Source organism: Aegilops tauschii, chromosome 3 (genome assembly GCF_002575655.3).
Source record: "Aegilops tauschii subsp. strangulata cultivar AL8/78 chromosome 3, Aet v6.0, whole genome shotgun sequence".
Classification (NCBI taxonomy): domain Eukaryota; kingdom Viridiplantae; phylum Streptophyta; class Magnoliopsida; order Poales; family Poaceae; genus Aegilops; species Aegilops tauschii.
Genome location: NC_053037.3, coordinates 60,096,122 through 60,107,023, shown reverse-complemented (window position 1 = coordinate 60,107,023; position 10,902 = coordinate 60,096,122). Strand labels below are relative to the sequence as shown.

The following is a 10,902-nucleotide window of genomic DNA, read 5'->3' as shown; positions in this document are numbered from 1 at the left end:
TTTAAGTTATGTCTTCTAAATTATCAAATATGAATGAATTTCATCCAAATTCTTTAAATTTTAGCCGAACTTTTTTTGAAAAAAGGTCGTGTGGAGGCCGACTTGGGGCAGCGAGTGGGAACCTGACCGCCCCCACGGTGAAAATAACGCCGGTGCGCCCCCAGGCGGCGCTATTTCAAGCCCCTGGGGTGCCGAACGGCTGGAGATGCTTTTATACCCACTTCTTAATTTTACTTCTTGTTTCTAGATAAAAGCAAACGCTCATAAAGTTGAAACATAGGACCTGAGATAATATTTATCTTACCTTTAGCTTCTTATGGGTTCGACACTTCATACTTACCACTTCTATCTTTGGGAAGTGCTACGATGATTCATTGCACCCGCGGATTATCAGCGGTCCCTGCGAACATCGATGGAGACAAAGATGGGCGCAGCCGTGTCGCGGTAGCCGTGGAGGCGCACCAGTTGGCCAGCAGCGCCTCCCACGCACGTCGTTGCCTCCGCATCGGAGCAGCGCGTGCTGTTCTATGACCACCCGCCTCATGAATGGACGCCGGCGAGGGGGAGCGGGCATGACACATCGCCGCGAGCTCGTGCGACTCCCCGCACCACCTCGACATCCCTCAGTGCAGTCTGCCAGCGAAGGAGTGGGCGTGGTTGCTCGAAATCTTTCGCTCGCCACACACCACATTGTCCACCCTACATGAACTTGCCGGTGAGCGCTCACCTCCAACGACGCACGAAGGAAGACGGCTAAGGGCGCGCTTGGTATAGGTGTAATTCAATATAGAGGTGTAAGATTTACAAGTGTATTTTACTGGGCATGACTGTTTTTCAGCTGCAACCGGCCGGTGGAGACGTGTATTTCTTTTACAGGTGTATTATGAAGAAAACGCTAATCCAAACAGGGCCTAAGAGAACCTTGGTCGGTTGCCCCTCTCTCTCAGCTCGCCGCTCTCGAGTGGAAATGGCAGAATTCGAAAACATTGGAAAGGAATAAGGACGCGACTTTGTCAACTCTACTTGTTCGTGGAGACCTTTTTTTCTAACCGGGCATGACCCCTTTTCATTGCAAATGAACGGAAATACAAAGTTTCAAGAACATGACAGGGAGATTAGGAAAGAGGTACAGCTAGTTCGAGCACTGCCTCGTTCGTGGGGACTCACTCTGCAGCAAACGAGAAAGAAAATCTGACGTGGCTAGTTCATCTGCTTCGTGAATCCAATCTAACGGCTGATAAAAGTTCGCTGGGAACGTCAAATATCCGATGTTTCCGAGATAAATTTTCGAAACAAATTGCATGGATGCAAATTGCATGCATGAAAGCGCAAAGCATGGCGCCCAATCAATTTTATACGCCCTGATTTATAGGAGTAGTTGGTAGGAAACAAATTGATCGCATTTGGTGACATGCAAACTAACTAACGGATGCAGTACTGTGTTAAAAAAGAAACGGATGCACTTTAATCCATTACACCATTCGCACTTAATTGTGACCGTGCGGCCGGGTTCGCAGGATGTCAAAGCGCAAAGGCACCGCCTTGGCCCGCGACCGCCAGCGCCAGCGCCGCCGGCCGGAACGGGCAACCGGCGGCTGGGCGTCTCTCCCCACGGACATACTCGGCCTCGTCGCCGACCTGATCCTCGACGCCGCGGACTACGTCTTCTTCCGCGCCGTCTGCTCCGGCTGGCGCGCCAGCACGCCCACGCCGCGCGAGCGCGACCCGGCCCTGCACGACCCGCGCCTCTGGCCCCGGGACTGGGTGGCGCTCTGCGACGGCGACGCGGTCCGCCCGGAGGACGCGCGGGAGATCGCCCTGCTCCACACGCGCACGGGCAGGCGCGTCCGCGTCCGCCTGCCGGGGCTGCGGGGCTACCGGATCGTCGGCTTCAGCGACGGCCTCCTCGTCCTCCTGCGCAAGAGCACCACCGCCGTCCGCGTGCTCCACCCCTTGACGCTCGTCGCCGTCGACTTCCCGTCCCTCGCAACCGTGTACCACCAGGAGGTCGACGACATGGGCTCTCTCCGGGACATGGAGGCTGCCGTATGCAGCAGCAGGGAGCCGTCAACGAGCTCGATCGCGGCCGTGGTCCGGTTTCCATACGCAAATGTGGTGGTCGCCGCTGAGACCGGCTCGGACCACTGGGAGGTGCTCCACCGCCACGCGAAGCTCACTATCCGGAACACCTTGCTCTTCCAAGGGAGGCTGTACGCCACCACTTTCCACCCGCCGTCACCGGAGCAGGGCCGGATCTATATTGGGCGGGGCCCTTGGCCAAGTAAATGGTATGGGCCCTAAGTCTAATGTATATGTACACATATCTAAAAAATAAACATATATGTATGTAGTTTTGCTTATAAAATAGTAAACGTAACATCAAACCACACATTGTAGTCTTAAAATATAACAAGTAGTATTTGCCGCGAATTTGATTACCTTAAATAAAAATAATTCCAATGAGTCCAATGACAATAATGCGTCAATGCTTCATAAAAAAGCTTCTCCGGGCATTTCTAGATGCAAAATCATTGATTATAATCTCAAGATCAATTTTATCCAAGATATCCTTCTCAATGCAACATGTAGCCAAGCCATTCAATCTGTCTTGTAACATAGTTGACCTCAAACAATTCTTCAATAGTTTCAGTTTAGAGAAACTTCTTTCAGCTGAGGCTACAGTCACAGGTATAGTCAAGAGGATCCGATAGGCAACTGATACATTTGGATAGCAATTTGCAGCGGTAACAAACTGAAGAATCTCAAGTGCTGACATCAAAGCATCTGGCAAGGTTAGTTGCAATACTTTTAACTCGGAGAAAAAATCATCATCAACATCTCGCGACTTATTATGAGTAAAAGCTTTTGCAAAAGTGGTGCATGATTTGCGTAGACTACTTTCATCCAAAGACTTCAGATTATTTGAGTTGAATAAGAAACCAAACAAATCTTCAAATGCCTTCAGCTGATCAAATCGACTAGACAATGAAGCAATTGCGGTGTCAACAATGACAAGAAAGTATGTAACTCTGAAGGATTCAATAGCTGACAGTTGTAGATCTTCATCTTCATCATTGATTTCATCAAAATGCTTCGTCCTTTTACTTTTACGTTTTGTACGAAATTGGGGCTCTATGCCAATATCCAACGCAATGGCTTTGGCACTTTCAATACTAGAATTGAAGCCTTCATCTCTATACTTCTGAAAATATGACTTGACCCCATCAATGTGTTTTAGAGTAGCATCGATGCACACCATTTTTTCTTGTAACATTTTGCTCACCATATTAATAGAAAATAGTATGTCATGCCAAATAATCATACCAACTAAATTCTCAAATTTCCCAAGTGCTTTGAACAAAGATTGAGCATCACTTACTGTAGCTGGATCATTATCCTCCCTAGCAGTCTTCTCCAACTCCTTCAAAGCTGATCTTACTTGGGAAGTTTGGTACCTTATAGGTTGCACACTCTTTATTCGGCTCTCCCAACGAGTATCAGACAAAGGTTTGAGAGTCAGACCTGGAACATTATCAAGCAAAATCTTCCACCTTTTAGTAGAACGTGCAAACAGTACATATATACGCTGGATAATACCGAAGAATGAAATGGCATGTTCGCAAGATTTTGCCATATCACAAAGAGTGAGATTCAAATTATGACATGCACATGGCATATATAATGCTTTGGGATTAACTTCAAGCAAGCGATTCTGAACACCTTGATTTTTTCCCTTCATGTTAGAACCATTGTCATAACCTTGCCCTCTTACATCAGCAACGTCCAGATCAAGAGAGTCCAATGTATCCATCAACACATTAAAAAGCCCTAATCCTGATGTATCATGAACCTTTAAAAACTCTAGGAAAAACTCCTCGACTCTTGGAATGTTACTTGACATATTCACACAACGCACAATTAGCGTCATTTGTTCTTCATGGCTCACATCTGGAGTACAGTCAAATATAACAGAGAAATACTTGGCATCCTTGATGGTCTTTAAGATAAACTTTTTGACGGAATCAGCAAGAAGTAAGATCAACTCATCCTGAATACCATGGCCAAGATAATGATGATGTATTTCCTTGTTTTGAATGCGCCTAATATGTTCTTGCATCACAGGATCAAATTCAGCAATCATTTCAACTGAGCCCAAAAAATTGCCATTATTATGTTCAAACAGCTTCTCATTTGTTCCTCGAAATCCCAAATTACGTTTTGCAAGAAACTTCACTAAAGAAACTATCCTGAGCAATACCTGTCTCCAACGCTCTTTTTCCTTTGCAACCTTATGTTGCATCTCATCATCAATTGTTTTGTTTCTGCTTAACCTCAACCTTAGTTCATTCCATGTATTCATGTTGGTAAAGTGTTCAACACTAACCTCATGTTCTTTGAGTCTTGCACTAATACGCCTCCAGTCCCTCAATCCATCAGATGCTAGCAATGACCTGTTCTGATTGGATTTGAATAACTTGCAACAAAAACAATAAACTTTGTCAACCTCTTTAGAGTAAACCAACCACTCTTTGTGAATAACCTCTTCATTAGCTAACTTTCTGGTGTAGTGAAAATATGAGAAATGTCTACCCTCATCATCCTTTGGGAACACCAGATCCATTTCTCTCACAGGCCCCTTTTCAATTAGAATATCCCGTTTGCTGTTGTCAAGATTATCCCATGTTCTAGGATCGTATAGAGATAACAGAGAATCAACCTGCTCATCAATATTCGGAGCATCGGGTGAAGGCTGCAAATTTTCCTCCTCCGTATTGTCCTTATTAACATCAAGATCTACATTTAAATTTAAGAAATTATAATTAGTTACTAACTTACTTCTGCAAAAAATTGAAGGTATTTAATTACTTACCCTGGCCCGAGGACTGTTCATTGACCTCATGATCAACATTTGAATTATGATCATCATCTTGATCATGTTCAGATTCTTCAATTTGATTATCATTATTGACATCAACACTACTTGTTGCCGGAAAATACATTTTTAGAGCCCCTTTTTGTGATTCAGCAAGTGCAAGATCCCTTTTTCTTTTATTCCTTTTCGCACAACCGGATTTATGTTTCGGTGCCATATCACCTAAAATTATGAAGTAATCAACAACATTACATAAAGAATTAAACATTGAGCTCTCCTGTTACTATTATACGCGTCATCTAAAGAAAAAAGATAGGGAAAAAAGCCCCATATTAACTATACCAGAGAAGGGCGATCAGAGATTCGGAGACACCGGAGCGATCGTCGGAGCCTCGGAGTGTCGGAGACAGGGGCGATAGGACTTAGGAGCCAGAGCCCAGAGGCAAGCGCAGGCCCTGGCGATCGAATCCTGGATCGGAGATTCGAAGGCTGGAGGCGATCGCCGATCGGCGACTCGGCGAAGATGACCGATGACGCTGGAGTCTGGACTCTGGATACGAGGACCGGTCCAGCCTCGAGGAGTCGACTCGTCGCGACTCGCGATCCGTCGCAATCTCCGCTCCTGTCGAGGCGTCGAGCGCCTACGTGCTGGACTGCTGGGCCGGCCGGCCGGGCCAAGGCTTCTATTTTTTTTAGATGTATAGTAATATATATATATATATATATATATATATATATATATATATATATATATATATAAGGGTATACAAAATTATGGGCCCCCTTTAGATATGGGCCCCTGGACGCCGCACCAGGCCGCATAGGCCCAGATCCAGCCCTGCACCGGAGATCGTGCAGCTGTACCCTCCCGGACCAACACTCGACAACATGGTCGCCACGGCGCCGGGCGCCATGCGCTTTGAGCGCTACCGTGACACCCTCCACCTCGTCGAGTCCGCCGGACGGATGCTGCTCGTCGTCCGGCATGTCATCGTCCGGGCAAGCACAACTCAGCGGCAGCTGTTGACCTTCGCGATCTACTCGGTGGACTTCGACGACGACGACGACAGCAATGGCACGCTGACGCCCGTGGCAGGCCTCGGCGACCGTGCACTGTTTCTCGGCGACGGCGGGTGCCTGTCCGTCTCGGCCAGGGACCTCCCTTCATTGAGCAGCAACTCCGTCTACTTCTCCACGCCCTTCTACCCTCTTCAGGTGCGCTCCGTGGCGGCCGCCGAGCCCGGCCGTTGGAATTGGCCCGAGGATTTGGCGGCGCAATGCCAGATACACGTCAGGAAGGAGAGGATCCGACCCTCGGTGCGCCCCTTCACCATTGCCCATCATCTCCTCACCTTCTGCCACCCTCGTGAGTGGACCAAAGGGCTCATGTTCCACGAGTACCATGTCATACCTGAATCTTTCAAGGAGCTGCGGAAGAAGATCAGGGCAAAAGACTCGCAGCTGCGGGTTCCACTCCTCCCAAGCAATATCATGTAAGCTAGCGCTACAAATTTCAGGATGCAATAATATGAGATTGCTTCGTACCATATTTGATTTGTGTCTTCCTCCAGGACAAGATGTCTCCTTAAATGCTACTACTCCGTCCCATAATGTAAGACGTTTTTGCAAGCTAGTTTAACTTACAAAAACATCTTACATTATGAGACGGAGGGAGTAACTAATTTTGCCTATCATGTTCACATCCCACATTTTAATTGGATTTGGGATAGTACTTGCCAGCAAAAACTTAAGTTTTTTTTTCATACATGATCAACTAGGCACTACAAATCAAATCTCCTTCACTACTATAAGAGTTTTGTCATTCAAATATACAATTGTGTCTTGACTAGTTGCACTCCTCGAGCCTCAAGTCCACTTCATGTAAATACACTGCTGTTGCTAGTTCTCATGCTTACTGTACATAGATGTTCTTAGTTCAGGAACTGGTACCTGTATATTATAGCTAATTTTTTTAAGAGCCCTTTTACGGTGATTGGGGCGGTACTGGGAGTACTTTCAAGTACTTACCCCTTCGATTTTTATTAGCCGTCCGATCTGGTGGGGGATTAAAAATGAATTAACTTAATTAGTTTAATCAGAGAAGGGCATAATGGTCCAGGGTAAAAAAAAAAATTTCAACCGATCACGTCCACGACCAGAACCACGTCTAGATCTAGTAGCTCGGTCAAGTCCTCCTTCTCGACCAGAACCACGTCTAGATCTAGTAGCTCGGTCAAGTCCTCCTTCTCGTCCTCTTCCTTCTGTCCGACGAGCCCGGCGAGAGGAACCAATTCACCGTCGTCGGCGTCGTTCTCGTCCTCCTCCTGGTCCCCTTCACTATAAAAGACGTGGTCGGCGGCAGGAAGAAGAATAAGGCATGACATCTGCGGCGGCAGTGTCGGTGGCGACGGCGGCGGCGGTATAGGAGAAAGCCCCCCACTGATCCCATCGCTTCCGGACTTGCATCTTAAGGTATGAATCGCCTGAATCTCAACTTACTTTGATTCGTAGCCTGCACTTCCTACTTAGATTTGTTTAGTCATCATCGATTTAGGTTTCCCTAGTGCATGCAATTCAATTTAGCAGTACTTACATCTCTGATCACGTCTGATTTTTATTAGCCGTCCGATCTTGCGGGGAATTAAACTTGGGCGTTGATGATTGGTTTCCCTCACATGTCAAACGAGCAAAGTCTTTTCCATGCACTTGTCTTTGCCTATGAGCTATTTTACACCTGCAACATTGATAAACAGAAAGATGTTGATGATTGGTTTCCCTCACATGTCATATGCAGGAAGACATGGCGTATGCAAGTGATGAGAGTATGTTCGAGTATCTAAATGTTGTCAGCAAGATGTTTGATAGTGAGGCTGAAGGCTATGAATTCTACAACAAATATGCTCTTGAAAAAGGTTTTAGTGTGAGGAAAAGCTACGTTGAGTGGGATAGATCCAACAAATACATAATTTTAAGGAAAATTGTGTGTAGTCGTGAAGGGTTTCGCGAAGAGAAGCACATGAAAAGAAAGATGGAAGATAGAAAGAGGAGGCCACGAAGTTTAACTCGTGTTGGGTGTAATGCTAAATTGGTCATTACGAGACAGGAGGAAACCGGTCGGTGGTTTGTCAAGGATTTCATCGATGAGCACAGCCATCCTCTAGCCCCACGGGATCTTTCTTGTCTGCTGTGTTCGCACAGACGAATTAGCGATGAGCAGAAAGCGGACATTGCGGACATGAAAAATGTGGGATCCGCAAATACCGTATTATGGATATTTTGTGCTTTCAATACGGTGGATTTGATAAGGTTGGATGCATAAAGAGGGACATTTATAATTTCTGCCAATAAGCAGGAGACAATCAGTGCCGGTGATGCTAATACGGTGATCATGCACATGATGGCGAGGCGAGAGCGAGATGTGGATTTTTTCTTCAAGTACTTGGTAGACGAGCATGGCCATCTGAAGGGACTGTTCTGGGCTGATAGTCAATCGCGACTTGACTACGAGGCTTTCGGAGACGTCATTGTTTTCGATAGCACATACAGAACCAACAAATACAATCTGCCATTCGTGCCGGTTGTGGGGTTGAATCACCACCGCAGCACTGTTATTTTTGGCTGTGGTATAATTTCTCATGAAACAAGCCAGGCATACGAGTGGATGTTGCGGACCTTTTCTGATTGCATGGCACAGAAGCATCCGATATCTGTGATCACAGATGGGGACCTTGCAATGCAGAGAGCAATCAGGGTGGTCTGGCCAGACTCAAACCATAGACTATGTATATGGCACATTCAGCAGAACATTGTACGCCATCTGCATGATGACGACGTAAAGGAGGAATTCAGATCTTTCATTTATGATACTTCTTTCATTGAAGAGCATGAGATAAAATGGATACAATTCTTATAACGGAATAAAGTAACCAGTGAGGAGTCTTGGCTGCATCAGATGTATCAGATGAGAAAGTTGTGGTGTGCTCCATATCTTGACGGGCGTTGTTTCCTAGGATTGAGCAGCAATCAGAGGAGTGAGAGCTTGAACTCTGTGCTACATACGCATCTTGAGGGTAAGATGTCGTTGTTTGAAATGCTAGAGCACTATGAGCGTTGCCTTGCGTCGCGACGGATTAACGAAGCTCTCCAAGACGTCGAAGCCTTGCAGTCCGTTCCATTTACAGAGGAAAATGCTTCGCCGCTTGAGAAACACGCCGCAACAGTTTTCACACCTAGTGTCTTTAAGATGGTCTTATGGAGCATAGATGCTGTCAGCAAATGTCAGATGAGAGAGATACTAGATGGATCAGAAGATTCCACTTATGTTGTGTCCAAGCAGGAAAGAATGGATAAAAAGTTTGCAGTGCGCATTGAAGAGCAAGGAGGTCTTTTGCACAGGGTGAGTTGTTCTTGCCGGAATGCGCAGGCACACCATGTTCCCACATTTTTACATATTGGCGATTTTAAAACAAACAATTCTGCCCAGTTGTTGCGTTCCCACTAGGTGGACTATGAATGCAAAATGTGCATACGCACCTACCAGAAAAAACCAGATGTATGACTATTCGGTAAGCCTGCAGAGGTACCGCGAGTTGCGGAATTGTAGTCACACCGCAAGTTTCAAGGCATGCCACTCTGATGAGGACTATCACCGTCTAAAGATGCTTTTGGAAGCACAATATCATGGCAAGCAATCAAGTTTTGAACAAGCTGACAGCAAGGAGTCAACTAATGCTCAGCATAACAGCATTAGGTTTGGCCCGTTGATGCCGCACTCGGAGAAAGTTGATAAGGTTCTGGATCCCGTGCATGTGCCAGGCCGAGGTGCACCGAAGAAAAGGCTGCAGGCAAAGACAAAGAAGTCAAGATCACAGAATATGTGTGGCTATTGCAAGAATCCTGGTCACAATCGACGTAAATGCGCTAAATTGCTAGAGGTACGAAATATGTTCATATTTATTTTTTGCATGTGTTTTACTCATAATTGATGTCCATGTGATTTATTCTATTCTTCTGTGTAGGATCTCGAGGCTGAACTGTGATGTCTACATACAGCATGAACTGACGATGAGCCAGGGAAAGTCGTGTGCCATTCAGCTTTGTGTGACGTGGTCCTTACATTCTATTTCATCGTGACAGTAATTTAGTGAAGTGCGGTTGTACTGCCATGTTACTGTATTAGTTCGACATCTTTCGTTTTCATTTTCTGTGTGTATCATTTGATGTCCAACTTTAAGAATGATGATGTATTTCGAACAGGAATAAGGGCTAGCATGGAGCACTTGTTATTTTCGAGTAGAATAATTTTTGTGATGTATTTCTGCACGCATATTCATAATCATCATGCATATTCTTCATTTATAGATCATTAATGACTGACGTATTTTTTAAATAAGCGGGGCCTAGTAGGGTGTGCTTGGAAATATTTGAGAAACCACCATGCACGTTCATCTTCGCTGCATGCAAATCGGGCGGCAGCCGCTGTGCCAGCAGCTGTCAAGGCCTTGATGAATCACTATTCACATGCAGGTCCCCGACTCTTGCATGCAGGTGCCTAGTTTTTGCATGAAGGTCCCTGGGTCGCACTATTGGTTGAGGAAGTATCTCTAGAGTTTTCGAACTGACATTGCCCACCACCTCCTCCAAATCACCCAAATCACCTCCTCCAAATCACCCAAATTTTCTTGTACATGGTGACACACATGTGCCAAACATGTCTATGAAAGAAATTTTTGGAAAAAATTATTTTACAATGCCCCCTTGAGGCATCGACCAATGTTTTCAGCAGTCAGTCTAGAGGGCATTATAAATTCAAAAAAATTCAAAAAAATACAAAACCTTGGAAACCTAGCATTGTTTGTGCAAGAGATCATGTGTGCGAAAATTGAGGTGATTTGGAGGTGGTCGAAAAAATGCCCTCATTCCGGAGGGACCATTTGGTCTTAACTTAAGCCAGTTTTTGAAAAAAGGTGAATTTTTCCACCACCTCCAAATCACCCAAATTTTCTTGTACATGGTGACACACATGTGCC

At 45.7% G+C, this 10,902-nt stretch overlaps 1 protein-coding gene across 1 annotated transcript; it reads right to left on the bottom strand.

Moving 5' to 3' along the window:
• Nucleotides 1–2,482: 2,482 nt before the first annotated feature.
• Nucleotides 2,483–5,000, bottom strand: LOC109777603 (uncharacterized). Its single transcript, XM_020336218.4, has 2 exons — nt 4,871–5,000; nt 2,483–4,794 (listed from the first exon to the last, which is right to left on the bottom strand). Exons 1-2 carry the CDS (start codon nt 4,998–5,000, stop codon nt 2,483–2,485), a joined length of 2,442 nt encoding a protein of 813 aa, XP_020191807.4.
• Between the last annotated feature and the right edge of the window lie 5,902 nt (nt 5,001–10,902).

Coding starts and splice junctions, on each gene's coding strand:
- LOC109777603 (XM_020336218.4), bottom strand. CDS start 5,000: ATGTATTTTCCGGCAACAAGTAGTGTTGATGTCAATAATGATAATCAA. Junction 4,795..4,870: donor TGAACAGTCCTCGGGCCAGG/GTAAGTAATTAA, acceptor ATTTAAATGTAG/ATCTTGATGTTAATAAGGAC.